Source organism: Oncorhynchus tshawytscha, linkage group LG16 (assembly GCF_018296145.1).
Source record: "Oncorhynchus tshawytscha isolate Ot180627B linkage group LG16, Otsh_v2.0, whole genome shotgun sequence".
Lineage (NCBI taxonomy): Eukaryota > Metazoa > Chordata > Actinopteri > Salmoniformes > Salmonidae > Oncorhynchus > Oncorhynchus tshawytscha.
In genome coordinates, this window is record NC_056444.1 from 56,753,174 (window position 1) to 56,770,514 (window position 17,341).

Consider the following 17,341-nt stretch of genomic DNA (forward strand, 5'->3'; position numbering starts at 1 on the left):
CACAACAGCGGTCAACACTACCACCTGCTGGTGAAAGTGTGAAGTTAAACTTTTTGGTGCAGTTTCACAGAGAGATTAAGCCTAGTTAAGCCTAGATATTCTCCATTGAGCATGCTTTTTAGTCTAGGCTTAGTCTGTGTCCGGTGTTATGTTATTGTATTTCAATTCAAAGACGGATAACCAATAGAAAATCTACAGACCATAGGCTGGTCATATCATGCTAACTAGGCATTCTACCCTAACAGAGGGTATACATACTAAAGCACGTGTCATTGTTGATCTATACAACTAGGTGAAAAACAGATGGTTTATGTTAAACTTTCAGAAAAGAGATGCAGTATTCTCCTTCCCCATAGATCTGTGTGATATCCTGGTTGTGTGTTCTACAGTAGCAGAGCCCATGAAACAGTATGATCCCAAGTTAAGCCCATAGGTCTGTGTGCGTGTACCCACTTGATGGTGCCCACTATGACCTGGCACAGTGGGTAGATGAGGGGCTGCAGGACGTCGCTGGGGTGCAGGGTGCTGAGCACACGACACCACAGGTACAGGCAGTGGACAAACTGCCAGTTATACACCGACTGGTACGTCTCCTGCAGGGATCAAAAACGCACACACACACACCTTAAAGTACATCACATTTAACATCAGCACTGATCTACATGCAATTGCTGGTTGTTTCTAAATATTACTGGGATACAGTTAGATGAGCAATGGTCTTGACCGGGTATTCCCAAACTGGGGTTCCCCAGGGCTACACCAAATAAAAATGTGATTCAAATTATTTTTTAAATGCATTTTTTTATTCACATTTTCAAACTGGGCTATACATTTAGGTGAGTTCCCCCCCCCCCCCTCGCCTGAGTAGCCTCGTTTCACTGCCAAAAATAAAATGAAACCATCTAGTGTTCAGCGAAATAACAACAATGTCAAATACAGGTAGCCTAGTTAAATAATTAACATTCAATCACATTAACCGTCACGCTCTCGCAGTAAACCTTCCCTCTTGCGCAGACATTTAGAAACATGACAATATGAAAAATAAGCCACAGGAGTTTTTTGAGCGAGAATAAAGACGACTTTCGAGTAGTAAGACATGTATTAAAGCAACAGATACAACAGATTAATAAGAAGGGGCTAGAAGTGTTTTATATGGTGAGCTACTGAGTGGCTAGGACAGGCAAGCCCCATACTACTGTAGAGGACTTAATTCTTCCTGCTGCCGCAGATACGGCTGGGAAAATGCTGGGGGAAAAAGGCCCCCCCAAAAAACTATACAGACAATAACTTCATCAAACAACACTGTTTCACGATGCATCACTGACATGGCAGGAGATGTTTTGAAACAATTACTGCTTCGCATACAAGCCAGTGCGTTACAGCTGGATGAGTCAACAGATGTGGCAGGCCTGGCACAGCTCCGGGTATATGGCCGTTATATTTATGGGGGTCAATTAACCTCTTGGGTAGAGGGCAGTATTTTGAAGTTTGGATGACAAACATGCCCAAAGTAAACTGCCTGTTACTCAGGCCCAGAAGTTTCTAAAACTGTTAAAATAGTGTCCGTGAGTATAACAGAACTGATATGGCAGGCGAAAACCAGGTGACAATCCATCCAGGAAGTGGAATTTTTTTGCGATTGAATGTCTGTTATGGGTTAGGGCCCAGATTGCAGTTCCTATGGCTTCCACTAGATGTCAACAGTCTTAGACATGCTTTCAGGCTTGTATTTTGAAAAACGAGGAGTAAAAACACCTTTTGGTCAGAGGACAAAGGATGAATGCAGAGCTGCTTTGCAGACAACCTGAGGATTAATTATAAACATTGTTTGACATGTTTCAACAAACTTTACTGGTACTATTGGGATGTATTCGTCTGCATGTTTTGACCATCCCAGTGGATTACTGAACAAAACTGAGGTTTTGGGACATAAAGAGGGACTTTATTGAACATTTATTGTATAACAGGGAGTCTTGTTAGTTCAACCATATGAAGATCAAAGGTAAGATAATAATTTTATCGCTATTTCTGACTTTTGTAACTCCTCTACTTGGCTGGAAAATATTTGTATGCTTTTGTAAGCGGGGCGCTGTCCTCGGATAATTGCATGGTATGCTCTAGCCGTAAAGCCTTTTTGAAATCTGACACAGCGGCTGGATTAACAAGAAGTTCATCTTTAAACCGATGCATAACACTTGTATATTTTATGAATGTTTAATATGAGTATTTCTGTATTGTCAATTTGGTGCTCTGCAATTTCACCAGATGTTGGCCATCCAGTGCCTGCCCATAAGAAGTTAAGGAAGACATCCTATTCTGAAAACCAGGACAACATGAGAGGATATTTTTTAAAGTACTGGATAGCTTTGTGACATCAAATGGACGTTGGTGGTCAAGATGTGTTGGTATCTGTACTGATGGAGCAAAAGCCATGATAGGGAGACATAGTGGAGTGGTAACGCGCGTGCAATCAGTTGCTCCCAGTACACTGCAACATCCACCGAGAGGCTCTTGCTGCCAAGGGAATGCATGACAGCTTGAAAGACGTTTTGGACACTACAGTGAAAATGGTTAACTTTGTTAAAGCAAGGCCCCTGAACTCTCGTGTATTTTCTGCACTATACAAGCGACCATGTAAGACTTTTACAACATAAGGGCAAAGTATAGACACGTTTTTTTTTGGAATTGAGAGACGAGCTTAAAGTTCTTTAATTTTCACTTGTCTAAGTCTGACCCCTTGCACGATGACGAGTTTCTCACACGACTGGCCTATCTGGGTGATGTTTTATCTCACCTTAATGATCTGAATCTAGGATTACAGGGACTCTCCGCAACTATATTCAACGTGTGGGGTGGGACAAATTTGAGGGTATGATTAATAAGAAGTTGGAGCTCTTTTCAGTCTGAATTAACCTCGACTCTAGGGGGCAGTATTTTTATTTTTGGAAAAATAACGTCCCCAAAGTAAACGGCTATTTTGTCAGGACAAGATGCTAGAATATGCATATAATTGACAGCTTAGGATGGAAACTTTAGAGTCTTTTCTAAAACTGTAAAAATATTTTCTGTGAGTATAACAGAAATGATATTGCAGGCGAAAGCCTGAGAAAAATCCAAACAGGAAGGGACTCTTATTTAGAAAGCTCTGCGTTCCTATTGAGCAGTGAATGAGATATCAACCAGATTCCTTTTTCTATGGCTTCCCTAATGTGACTAGTGTCACAATACATAGTTTCAGGCTTTTATTTTGAAAAATGAGCCTGAACGTCAACATTGCGTCAGTGGTCAGCTGAAGTCTCTCAGAGTGTTTTGTGCGTAAAGGACAAATGCGGCCATTGTTTCTCTCTATCCTACTAAGAAGCCACCAGTCCCGGTTGATATATTATCTAATAGATATTTGAAAAACACCTTGAGGATTGATTATAAACAACGATTGCCATGTTTCTGTCGATATTATGGAGCTAATTTTGAATATTTTTTTGCCGTTGTAGTGACCGCAATTTCCGGTCGATTTCTCAGCCAAACGTGAAGAACAAACGGAGCTATTTCGCCTACAAAAATAATATTTTTGGAAAAAAGGAACATTTGCTATCTAACTGGGAGTCTCGTGAGGGAAAACATCTGAAGCTCATCAAAGGTAAACAATTTATTTGATTTCTGATTTGTGACCAGGTTGCCTGCTGCTAGCTAGTCATAATGCTATGCTAGGCTATCGATAAACTTAAGCAAATGCTTGTCTTGCTTTGGCTGTAAAGCATATTTTGAAAATCTGAGATGACAGGGTGATTAACAAAAGGCTAAGCTGTGTTTCAATATATTTCACTTGTGATTCCATGAATATGAATATTTTCGAGTAATACTTATGTCCGTTGCGTTATGCTAATTAGTGTCAGTTGATGATTACGCTCCCGGGCCCGGGATGGGTAGTATCTAAACAAGAACAACACACAGGTCTACCAATCATTAAATTGTTTTTTTTTGTGTGGAAATGAACTCAAGCTTACGGACAATGTCAAATGTGATATAGCGAAGCACCCGAGTGAGCTGGGTGTGCAATTACGCAGGTACTTTCCCCGAAACGGACGATACAAACAACTGGATTCATTATCCCTTTCATGCACTGCCTTCAGTTCACATACCGATATCTGAGCAAGAGAGCCTCACTGAAATTGCAACAAGCGGTTCTGTGAAAATGTAATTTAACCAGAAGCCACTGCTAGATTTCTGGATAGGGCTGCGCACAGAGTATCCTGCCTTGGCAAATCGTGCTATTAACACACTGATGCCCTTTGCAACCACGTACCTATGTGGATTCTCAGCCCTCACTAGCATGAAAACTAAATACAGGCACAGACGGTGTGATTTCTTTTAAAAGCCAGACTCTCTCCAATACAACCCAACATTGCAGTTATGCGCATCCTTTCAAGCACAACCTTCTCATTAACCAGTGGTGAGTTATTCACAATTTTTGATGAACAAATAAGGTTTTATATGTAAAATGGTTTAATAAAGAGCAAAATTATTGATTATTATTATTATTATTTGTGCCCTGGTCCTATAAGAACTCTTTGTCACTTCTCCCGAGCCGGGTTGTGACAAACTCACACTCATTCTATTGTTTAATTGTTTAAGTATCATAGTGTGTGTGTGTGTGATAGGCTTACAGTGATGGCAAAAAACATTTGAGAGTGCGCTGGTACGCAGTTGGAGGTTGAATGTTTGAAGGGGTACGGGACTAGAAAAAAAGTTTGGGAACCACTGAGATAGACCAATATTGAAACGCTTAGCTCCGATGTTAGAATATCACAGGCCAGTATAAAAACCTTTATAGGTAACATTATTCCTTCTATTATCATCATCATCATCATTAGCTGTACTTCCTGGTGTCCTACAACATAATTGCCTTATACTCATTTCCAACATCCAGGGCCCGAAATTCCCCAGGCATCTCAGAGTGCTAATCTAGGGTCAGATTCGCCTTTTAAAACATTATAAAGGGGGCACGTGATGCTAGATCAGCCCTTCTACTTGGAGACACTTAGTGATTTCAGGTCCTAGTGTATGAATGGATGTGCGACTAACTGCTAACCTTCTTCTTCATGGTCATGGCATTCCTCAGGTGGATGGCCAGCTGGCGGATGTAGATGAAGCCGTGCTGGTAGGAGGCCTGTGTGTCCAGCGAGTACATCTCCGTCAGTGTCCGCTGCATGAAGTTGATCATAGGCAGAACGGTGGGCGACGTGAACTTGCAATTCTGCACGTACGAGATGTACATTTGCTGAGGAAAGAAAACGAGGTTAAAGGGTGTCCGAGTTCAGTTAAAAATATATTTTTTTAAATGTTCATTTTGGGGAGTTCCAACAGTTGTGCAGGCAACTTTACACCTTTCACTTTGTACTGCTATGTGCCACCTTTCAGGAATTTTTATGTGCAGCCACTTGCCACTAACTGGGAAGCGATATTTGTTTAGCACTTTTAATGCAGATGTGGAGACATACACCTTACTTACTCACTCACTCCTGACGGGTATTAACTACCGTGGGTCAAATGAATGAAGCATTTTTCACCCACGATGATCTCACCTCCCCAGAGGATGGAACAGAGAGAGACATAGAGAACATACCTTGAGGATGGGGTTGAGGTTGGTGTCTTGCTTCTGTCTGCAGATCTTGTTGAGGGCCAGGAAAGCCAGCACGCGGCTCGTCTCCTCCCCGGTGCTCCACTGCTTGATCAGTTGCTAGGGGGAAAAAAGGTGAGAGGTGGACTGTGAGAGCTAGCGTTGGGAATGGAGGACCCAGGTCCCAATAGCAAGGCTACCAGTCCAGAGCATAGTGTCGCTGTCGGAAGTCTTGCATCGTTAAAAGCTTTTCAGGAAATGACAAAGAAAGTCATATTTGACCATTTATGAAAATACAATTATGAAACGTCAGTGCTACTACTTTCAATGAACGTAATAAAAAAAAAACAATACGGGGACAAAATGGAGTTACACGGTTCTGACAGTGGTAATAGGCCATTTCCTAGGTAGGGATCCTTCAGTGCCGCACAACACTGTTTATATACTCAACCGATATTAATGTGGTTTATCTCTGCAGGGTTATCATCCTTTGAACTAAATCATAACGGCTTGACATTACAAAAACATAATTTGCCTAATTCCCCCGATGATCATCAATGCAGTTTGGTCAGCCTACATATAGGTGTTGCTGTGGTAACTGGAAGTCACCTTGAGCAGGTGGCGACACTGTTTGGGGTTACAAAGGTAGTAGGGAACCAGCTGGTTGGCGTGCCTCAGAACTGCACTGATGACGGTGGCCTCTGTGAGACATGACAAGAGCTGTGAACAGAGGAGGAGAGTTAAAGTTCCATTTATTTGCTGTTGTAAGTAGAGGTACATCAAATGAAATTTATCTTCGATAAGAGTAAAAATGATAGAAACATTTTAAAAACACTAGGGTACATCCAACACAAATACTGTATGCAAGAAAAGGGAAAGGTAACAGTGACAATTCAGACAAGAGGGGGAGGGGGGAGAAGAGGGAGGATGAAATAAATAGCGGGACAAACCTGAACGATCCCACTGAGATACATCCTGATGTCCACCTGGTACTTCTGCCACTTAGGACTGGAAGATGGAAGCACTGGCCTGAAGATGAGAAAATGAGAGAGGAAAGCCCGAAATGGATTAGAGGTTGACCGATTAATCGGAATGGACGATTAATTAGGGCTGATTTCAAGTTTTCATAACAATCAGAAATGGGTATTTTTGGGCGCCGATTTTGCGCTTTTTTTTTATATATACCTTTATTTAACTAGGCAAGTCAATTAAGAACACATTCTTACTTTCAATGACGGCCTAAGAACGGTGGGTTAACTGCCTTGTTCAGGGGCAGAACGACAGATTTTCACCTTGTCAGCTCGGGGGATCCAATCTTGCAAACTTACAGTTAACTAGTCCAACGCTATAACCACCTGCCTCTCGTTGCACTCCACAAGGAGACTGCCTGTTACGCGAATGCAGTAGAAGCCAAGGTAAGTTGCTAGCTAGCATTAAACTTATCTTATAAAAAACTATCAATCATAATCACTAGTAAACTACACATGGTTGATGATATTACTAGTTTATCTAGCGTTGCATATAATCGATGCAACGCTGGGGGATGATTTAACAAAAGCGCATTTGCGAAAAAATAACAATCGTTGGACGACTGTACTTAACCATAAATACCAATGCCTTTCTTAAAATCAATACTCAGAAGTATATATTTTTAAACCTGCATATTTAGCTAAAAGAAATCCAGGTTAGCAGGCAATATTAACCAGGTGAAATTGGGTCACTTTTCTTGAATTCATTGCAAACAGAGTCAGGGTTTATGCAACAGTTTGGGCAGCCAGGCTCATTGCAAACTACTTTGCCAGAATTTTACGTAATTATGACGTAACATTGAAGGTTGTGCAATGTAACAAGAATATTTAGACTTAGGGATGCCACCAGTTTGACAAAATACCGAACGGTTCTGTATTTAACTGAAATAATACATGTTTTGTTTTCGAAATGATTGTTTCCGGATTTAACCATATTAATGACCAAAGGCTCGTATTTCTGTGTGTTAGTATGTTATAATTAAGTCTATGATTTGTTAGAGCAGTCTGACTGAGCGATGGTAGGCAGCAGCAGGCTCGCAAGCATTCATTCAAACAGCACTTTTGTGCGTTTTGCCAGCAGCTCTTCGCAAGCACAGCGCCGTTTGACTTCAAGCCTATCAGCCAAATGGCTGGTGTAACCGATGTGAAATGGCTAGCTAGTTAGCGGGGTTCAACCGTCACTCGCGCTGAGACTTGGAGTAGTTATTCCCCGCGGCTTTTGTGGAGCGATGGGTAACGCTGCTTCAAGTGTGGCTGTTGACGATGTGTGCCTGGTTCGAGCCCAGGTAGGGGCGAGGAGAGGGACGGAAGTTATACTGTTACACTGGCAATACTATAGTGCCTACAAGAACATCCAACAGTCAAAGGTATATGAAATACAAATGGTAGAGAGAAATAGTCCTATAATTCCTATAATAACTACAACCTAAAGCCTCTTACCTTGGAATATTGAAGTCTCATGTTAAAAGGAACCCCCAACATTCATATGTTTCATATGTTCTCAGCTTGGAACTCAAACACTAGCTTTTTTACATGACACATATTGTACCTTTACTTCTCCAACACTTTGTTTTTGCATTATTTAAACCAAATTGAACATGTTTCTTTATTTATTTGAGGCTAAATGGATTTTTATTGATGTATTACATTAAGTTAAAATAAGTGTTCATTCAGTATTGTTGTAATTGTCATTATTACAAATAATTGTTAAAAAAAATATATAAATTTTTTTTTTTTAATATAAATCGGACGTTTAATCGGTATCTGCTTTTTTGGGTCCTCCAATAATCGGTATCAGCGTTGAAAAATCATAATCGGTCTACCTCTAAAATGGATACACCTAAAACAAATTAAATCACTTTGGCACAAATAATAAAATACATTGGCTCGTTGGTTAATCGGGTTAGCAATTTTTCTACTCAAAACTAAGCATCAGGGAAATGGTTAAAGCTTATGTAAAGAAGAAAGGTCTCCATTTATTACTTCTTCTGGTCTTTATCTGGCTTTAGGTTGAGCATCCTCTGCAGAGCCACGTACACGTCTCGGATACAGAACAGGACCAAGGCGTTGAACACTATTGGAAAACACACACACCACAAATTATATCATCGTCCTTGGGGCTAAAGTATGTTGACACTACTAAATACACACTCATGGAGGGTATGATCCCTACCTGAACTGTCGGCCACTTTGTATCGACACGGATCTCCCCCTTCTCCTTTGGTGGTCGCCACGGCAGCCTTGAAGGCCTGTGTGATCTCTCTGAAGAGGCGAGGTGTAGGCTCATCCTGAAGACAAAGAGATGGGAGGCAAGAAAAGACAAGAGTGAAGGGCAAAAGCACTGGTATTGTGGTACAGTAGAAACAAAAGCCTCTTGACCTCATATAATAATATGTTTTTCCTTCCTAATTAATGCTGCCTGGTAGGCATAGTTTTTTAATCATGACACTCATGGGACGGTAGTTAACCCAGAGGTTTGAGAGGTGAAAGATGGGACAAAGCCCTATTCTATTTGCAGAGACAAAATATGCATCAAATGTTGGTTATTGAAAAGGGCCATTATGCAACCGGCATCCCGGCGTAGTCTGTTTACAATGACTACACCCAAAGTCTGGTAGAGGAAAAAGGTTGAGGTCTATGCTCGGTGGATAGTCTGTAGGTAAGTCTTACCTTGATTGCGGCTTGCCACTCGTCAACCATTTTCTCTGTGACTTTGATGGCCTCTGCTGTCTTCTTGGATTTCTTGGTGGACTCTCCTTGTTCCTCATCATCATCAGAACTGGCCTCCTACAGTCACACATAACCTTAAAGTTAACATTCTGAAAAATGTAAATGGCATTATAGAGACATAGAAAACATGCTAAGGAATATAAATTAACGAATACATGTTGAGTGTAAAATCCGCATCCCTTCAAATTGGACATTTACAAGTGTAAAATGAGATGTTCCTCTCTAATGATGCTGGTTTAGTCAAGCATAGGCTACCCTTTTAGATCAGGAATCTCACTCTATACATTATTTGATTTACGGTTTCAGATCATTAAACATTTGTCAAAATCAAAGCCCTGGTACCTCCAGTTGTTTGGGCAGCGTGTGGTACTTCCGCTCTTCCTCATCCTCGGAGCTGTCGGTGTCGTCAAAGTTGAGCAGGGTCTGGTCGTTCTTCTGCAAAAACTTATAGAACTCTGGATCTTTACTTTTTAGCCTTGACAGCGAGTCTTTGTGCTGAGAAGCCTTGCCTTTCTTTTTGTCATCACCCCTGCAAGACAGGACATACTCATTTATTAAATAACATTCGACCTGGTGACCTGGGAGGACATTTGTATTTTTAGGGTATACTAACGTATCTGGGGCAGACACTGACTGAAGAAGTGAGAAACACTTACTTGTCTTGCGCTGCGGATTGCCCTGCCTTCTTCCTTGATTTCTGTCCATTCCGGGTAGGAGTGTCATCCTCAGAATCAGCCTCACCTGCCGAGTCAAAGCCAGATAGCAGGAACTCGTCCACACTGAGGTCCTCCAACTTCCTGCAACATAGAAACAATAAACAGACAATTTAGCAAACATTAAGATATTTAATTACAAAGTCAAATATCAGTTACTTAGCTATATTTAAACAAGCTAGCGAGTTTTATCAGATACGTTACAAGTCTCTCTGCAGTGTCAATGATGGCGAGTAAAGTTAGTTTAGTTGGCTAAATTAGCTAGTTAGTTCGATCCGTTTAACAGTAAATTTCAATAAACCATGCCAAAACAAACTTGAAAACTGAACAGGGGAAGTAACATGTTGATCGATCACTCACTCACTCAACTAACTTGGTTAGCGAGCATGCCAACCATTTCTAACCAAGCTAACTATTAGCAAAGGCTAACGATTATTTAAAGTGCGCGATCAACTCCACTTTTAACATTCCAAGGCAAATAAAGAATGACACTAAAACACTAGACATGTACAATATACAAAGAAACTCGCTACATTGTTATTTCATAGAACAAATGTGTTCAGTACCCATATTTCACTGTGAGCAACTTACCTTTTGCTTTTCTGTTTTCCTGCCATGCTGGATCAAAAACGTGACTACCAATTCTGTTCCCACAATGCAATGGTGTTAGTCTGTAGGGGCGTTCCAGCTCGTCTTTTTTTTATGTCGCGCTGCACACCAGCGTCAAAATTGCTCGAGACAGATGGTTTGATGACCATACACGCAAGATTAATTTACCTGTGACCTGAAGAGTTTGTGAAAAGAAAGACAGTTCTGGTGGGCAGGAGATGCTGGTGCAAACACTGATCGTCACAGCGGAGCTCTGTGTGACTCCGATGAGTCTATCGCACACATGTACAGGTGGCCACACTCCTGTTGAAAAGACAATGGCGCGATATGTAATTTTGGGATACAACATATGTGTGGTCTACCCTGAGTACAAGATCAAATGGTAACAGGTGGTTTGGTGACCACACTTGGGTTATTATTATACCTTGCATCAGTTGCCTGCTTTGACCTGGAGAGTTGTATTGACTGCTCTCCCAGTCGATACATTTATATTTCTTCAAGGTGGGCCTATTTAAGTACTGTCCCTTGTATGTGAATTTCAGTTTGGAGTCCCGTAGGTGAAATGTAGGCATGCCTCGGTGACCATTTAATTGGGCCGATGTAAATTGTTAGTCGTCTTGTGTGGGGGAAACTGTCGTGATGTCAGGAGGCTCGGATGTATTAATATTCAGGTATAGTTTAGCAGGTTTATGCGCTCCTCTGGCATGAGATCCGGGTTTGCAACCCACTGGTCGTTCACATTGTTTGTATCGTATGAATGTGGTTTTTGAGGCATTAAATGATTCCCCAGTCATTGTGAGATTGATAATCTGTGTAGGGTGACAACAAAACGACCTCGAACGTCACCATTCTGACGCATGTTATGTGACGTTACAACTAAAATGTGTTAGCAAATCCAGTAGATTTTGCAGAGGTTGTTAATCAAAATATATTTTGTATTCAGTTTCACAATCGTTATCATGAGCAATAGCACAACATGTATCAGTTTACTTTCTGTGTTTTTTTTGTGCAAAATATAAATACGGGTTTAAAATGCACATAGCTAACGTTAACTAGTTTCCCCTTTCAGGCTAAGTAACGTTACTTTTCGGTGTCAATTGTGTGTGTAGCGGTATACCGTAACCTTATAGATAAAACGCATTGCTTTGATGCGACATGGGATGTTGAAGTGATAATTAACAATTCAAGACTGATAAATTGAATCTCTTACATGCTGCACTTTTTGGACTACACCATATTGTTGGGTTAGCGAGTAACTGCAAAAGGTTACGAATAGAAATACATTTTTGCTGTCCTTGCGACACAAGACGACAGCTGGTGAGTCTTGATTGCAAGCTAACTAGCTGAATCCCAACATCACCATGTAATTTGTCAAGGCGACCGGTGTCTCCCTAGCTAGGTAAGAAGATAGCTATTGCAGCAATATCGATGCTAGTTATGCTTTAGCCACAGATGAAAGGAGAAACCTTTAGCTAGCCATCTGGAAGACTGTAGTCTAGTTTCTTTAATGTTAATCTCGTGGGAAACCAGACTCGTTTCTGTTGGAACGTGATCTTGACAAATCGGATATATCGAATCGGACGTCCTGATTGCGTCACTGGTCTATCGAAGTTCTTGTCTGTCTAGACCGGTGGTGTTCAAAGTTGGGGTCGCGGGGGAAGTGCAGTGGGGTCAGCGAAACAAAAAATAGTACATCTTATTTTATGGGACAATATACACACGTTTTTGAGAAAGATGAATTCGAAAAATACAATTTTATTGAGTCATTTGTTTTATTGTTTTAATTTTGTTAAAAGTGTAATGAATTGAATCATGTCATATCAAATTGTATTTGTCACGTGCTTCGAATACAACATGTGTGTGTAGACCTTACAGTGAAATGTTTACTTACAGGCTCCAACCAATAGTGCAAAAAAGGTATTAGGTGAACAATAGGTAAGTAAAGAAATAAAACAACAGTGGAAAATAACAGTAGCGAGGCTATATTCCGACACCGGTTAGTCAGGCTGATTGAGGTAGTATGTGCATGTAGAAATGATTAAAGTGAATATGCATATATGATGAACAGATAGTTGCAGTAGCATAATAGAGGGGTTGGTGAGACACTGCAGATAGCCCGGTAGTACATATTGGTCAGCACTGGTTGGTCTGGCCACTTGAAGTAGTATGTACATTTTTTTTAACCTTTATTTAACTAGGCAAGTCAGTTAAGACCAAATTCTTATTTTCAATGATGGCCTAGGAACAGTGGGTTAACTGCCTGTTGAGGGGCAGAACGACAGATTTGTACCTTGTCAGCTCAGGGATTTGAACTTGCAACCTTTTAGTTACTAGTCCAACGCTCTAACCACTAGGCTACCCTGCCACCAAGTAACTTGAAGTTCTCAACCTGCTCCACTACAGCCCTGTCATTGAGAATGGGGGCGTGCCCAGTCCTCCTTTTCCTGTAGTCCACAATCATCTCCTTAGTCTTAGTTATGTTGAGGGATAGGTTGTTATTCTGGCACCACCCGGCCAGGTCTCTGACCTCCTCCCTATAGGCTGTCTTGTCCTTGTCGGTGATGAGGCCTACCACCACAAACTTAATAATGGTGTTGGAGTTGTGCCTGGCCATGCAGTCGTAGGTGAACAGGGACTACAGGAGGGGACTGAGCACGCAGGTAAAATATATGTTTATGTACCAATTTTATGGTTATTAGATTTGGGGTAGGGTGGGGTTGCAAGAAATTCTTGCTGAAAAAATGGTGTATACAGAAATTCTTCCGGAAAAGATTGGGTCCCCACTGAAAAAGTTTCAATACCACTGGACTTGATAGAGGAAGATCATTTGCTGGAGGTTATGTTTTGTGATAATGTTATGTGCCTTCTTGAGTGGCCAGAAGGTCCACAGTAGCCTCCCAGTGAGCAAAATGATGTTAAAAAGACTTCTAAAAGTCGTCTTTTATAGAAGTTTCAAGTTGTATTAGTCATACACATGGTATACACCAACCAACAAATTGCTTACTTGCAGGTTCCTTCTCAACAATCCAACAACAATTATAAATAATAAAAGATAAGAATACGGACATAAAATGGCTCAGTAGAATAAACATTTTAGTATAATACAGGAAGGCACAATTTATAGTCCAATATTTACATGTGTTTTGGGGATATGTATTTTCCAGATGTTGAAAATGTGTATTTTACAGACTTTGAAATTTCATATTTTGTTGGTTATTGTTTCTATGGCCAAATTTCAACTGTACATACATTCACTTATCTCTACATGTCAATGAAGAAAGCATTATATCACATTAAAACAATTCCAATAAAATAGGAAAATGCAGCAAACTGAAGATTGCAGTATGGACTATTTATTATTGCTTGTTTTAGAACTGGCAGTGACCATGTTCAAAGTTTTCAGACCAACAGGGGGAAAAAATACTTTTATAACATTCTCAGTAACTGCTACAGAAACGTTTTTCTTGCTATGACTGTGATCTGTGGTTGTTTATCTACCTTAGTTGAATACACTGACTGTAATTCACTCTGGATAAGAGCATCTGCTGTAAATGTAAATTAACTCTTGCAAAGCCAGCTGGATATTATTCCAATGAGCTCCATCACCCAAACAAGACCACATTTGGTTGGACCGGACCAAATCTGAACCAATCATAGAAGTCTATTTCACAAGTTTGAACTGCACAGTAGAGTTTAGTTCAGTACATAACAGTTTATTTTGGTAGAGTACAGAACAGTACAGTAGGGTATTGTACAATATAGTATATTATATTGTACTTTACTCATACTGTACTCATCTGTATTGTACTGAGCTATACTGTACTCTTCTGTATTGTACTATACTTTGCTCTACTGTACTGTACTCTGCTGTGCTCTACTGCAAGGTTTCCTAAACTTGGTCCTGGGGCCCACTCTGGGTGCACATTTTGTTTTTTGCCCTAGCACTACACAGCTGATTCAATTAACCAATTACTCATCAAGCTTTGATTATTTGAAAAAGCTGTGTAATGCTAGGGCAAAAACTGCTCCACTGTACTTTTCTGTCCAAACTTCCCAAACATAGACGTTTATATTTGGGACAAATCCGAGTTCAGACCGGACCAAATCGGAACCAATCATAGACGTCTACGTTTGGGCCAAATCGAGGCCGGAAAACGTCTGTAGACGTTGAAATCAAGGCAAGGGTGGACGGACCAAATCGCAAGGTCCATGGACGTTGGCGTCGGACGGTGCTCACTGGACTGCAGCCGCACTGTCGATTTAAGGTGGTCCAGATAGCAACTTGGACATACCGGTAGTTATCATTTATGAACGTCACAAACGCGTTTTACAATTACACAGCCAACAAACATGTCCTGCCTAAATTTCGTTTTATCCACGCGGCAAAATAGTATCTAAGCATCACCGCTGCAGGTCCACCTTAACATTTGATGTCACTCATTGCTCATGCAGTTTGCATTTACGTACGTCAACAACATGATTGAATAGAGGCTTTCTTCCTGTCGTATGCTTTACTCATATGGACCGAGACAGGCAGTAGAGTTTATCAATTTGGATGCATCTCGTGTTGTTTTCACGTTCCCCATCATTTCAGTGAAGAGGGGCGACGAAACCGCCAACGTTTATCACCGGTAATTGGCTTTTTTCTCTCCATTTTCTTGCTGATGATACTGTCATTCGAAGTAGATGGTGTGGGAGTTGGGGTGCAGTACCACATCTTTAGGAATATAAATGAATAGAAACAAGCTCAAGTATGAAGGCGTGATGACAGCATGCATGTTGTTAAACGAACAAAGATGGTGACGGTCACAACGGGGAAATGGCCTGCATAAATTGAAGCCGTATGTCTAGCAGCCATCCAGAATGCTGAATGAGTCCGAAAAAGGAAATGTGTATGTGGAATAGCTTTGTGTGGCATGGCCGCGGATAATGCAGTCGGTGTGTCTTTTACTGCAGTGACCAAATGCATTCTCATGTGTGGTGGCAATCTTGTATGCGTTAAAAATACAATGGTATTGAATGCCGTGGCGGACGAGATTTTTTTATTTATTTATAAACAGCCTTATTTATATTACACAATATTCACCCAGCTCAATGAAACATCGATAGGTCTAGGTGGATTTTCCCTATGCCCATCATGAAGTTGCTACAACCTAGCCTATGAATGAAAGTTTACAACGTACGCAAGGTTCATAGGTCGAGAGAAATTTGAGTAATCAAGGTGGCAGACATTGACACATTCGTTAACGCCTTGCACGCTATTGACTGCATCTAACTGATATAGGGTGTAATCATTAGTTCAACAGTCAGGAATGTTCAGCCCGTTTCGTTCCGTTTAACAAACGTTTAACAGAATCGGCGGAATGAATACATCCCTGATCACACGCAAACAGTTCACTTCATAGCGGCTACAAACAGTGCTTTCGGAAAGTATTCAGACCCCTTGACTTTTAAAATGGATTGAATCGTTTTTTAAACTCAATCTACACACAATACCCCAAAGCAAAAACAGGTTTTTAGAATTTTAAAAACGTATTTTAAAAAACGGAAATATTACATTTACATAAGTATTCAGACACTTTACTCAGTACTTTGTTGAAGCACTTTTGGCAATGATTACAGTCTCGTGTCAGATTGGGTGCTACGCTGCAAGCTTGGCACACCTGTATTTGGGGAGTTTCTCCCAGTCTTCTCTGCAGACCCTCTCAAGTGCTGTCAGGTTGGATGGGTAGCTTCGCTGCACAGCTATATTCCGGTCTCTCCAGAGCTGTTCAATCGGGTTCAAGTCCGGGCTTTGGCTGGGCCACTCAAGGACATTGACTTGTCCACGAAGCCACTCCTGCATTGTCTTGGCTGTGTGTTTAGGACCATTGTCCTTTTGGAAGGTGAACCTTCACCCCAGACTGTGGTCCTGAGCATTCTGGAGCAGGATTTCATCAATGATCTCGCTGTACTTGATCTCGCCGCTCCTTTCATCTTTCCCTCGATCCTGACTAGTCTCGCAGTCCTTGCAGCTGAAAAATAACCCCACTGCATGATGCTGCCACCACCATGCTTCACCATAGGGATGGTGCCAGGCTTCCTCCATATGTGACGCTTGGCATTCAGGCCAAAGACTTCAATCTTGGTTCGATCAGACCAGAGGTGACTTTTGGCAAACTCCAAGCAGGCTGTCATGTGCCTTTTTACTGAGGAGTGGCTTCCGTCTGGCCACTCTACCACAAAGGCCTGATTAGTGGAGTGCTGCAGAGATGGTTGTCCTTATGGACGTTTCTTCCATCTCCACAGAGGAGCTATGTCAGAGTGACCATCGGGTTCTTGGTCACCTCCCTGACCAAGGTCCTTCCCTGATTGCTCTGTTTGGCTGGGCGGCCAGCTCTAGGGTGAGTCTTGGAATTAGTTTGGAACCGCCATTTAAGTATGATGGAGGACACTATATTCTTGGACCTTCAGTGCTGCAGAAATATTTTGGTACACTTCCCCAGACCTGTGTGTCAACACGATCCTGTCTCTGAGCTCTACGGACAATTCCTTTGACTTCATGGCTTGGTTTTTGTTCTGAGATGCATTATCAACTGTGAGACCTTTATATAGACAGGTGTGCCATTCCAAATCATGTCCAATCAATAGAATTTACCACAGGT

At 41.3% G+C, this 17,341-nt stretch overlaps 2 protein-coding genes across 4 annotated transcripts in view; one reads left to right on the forward strand and one right to left on the reverse strand.

The window, feature by feature from the left end:
- noc2l (NOC2-like nucleolar associated transcriptional repressor) overlaps positions 1-10,819 on the reverse strand; it is a 31,733-nt gene extending 20,914 nt beyond the window's left edge. Inside the window, 11 exon segments of the mRNA XM_024375506.2 lie at positions 454-593; positions 5,090-5,278; positions 5,624-5,737; positions 6,227-6,337; positions 6,568-6,646; positions 8,629-8,719; positions 8,819-8,933; positions 9,316-9,432; positions 9,718-9,904; positions 10,032-10,172; positions 10,680-10,819. Of these exon segments, the coding sequence (XP_024231274.2) occupies positions 454-593; positions 5,090-5,278; positions 5,624-5,737; positions 6,227-6,337; positions 6,568-6,646; positions 8,629-8,719; positions 8,819-8,933; positions 9,316-9,432; positions 9,718-9,904; positions 10,032-10,172; positions 10,680-10,705 (1,310 nt within the window). The 5' untranslated portion in view covers positions 10,706-10,819.
- A 4,288-nt stretch (positions 10,820-15,107) lies between these two features.
- klhl17 (kelch-like family member 17) overlaps positions 15,108-17,341 on the forward strand; it is a 32,252-nt gene continuing 30,018 nt past the window's right edge. The window contains exon 1 of one of the 3 annotated variants that reach the window (XM_042299402.1): positions 15,108-15,328. The gene's annotated coding sequence lies outside the window, so the exon portion shown is untranslated. The remainder of the gene's footprint in view (positions 15,329-17,341) is intronic. The other 2 variants (XM_042299401.1, XM_042299403.1) reach the window with 2 other exon arrangements.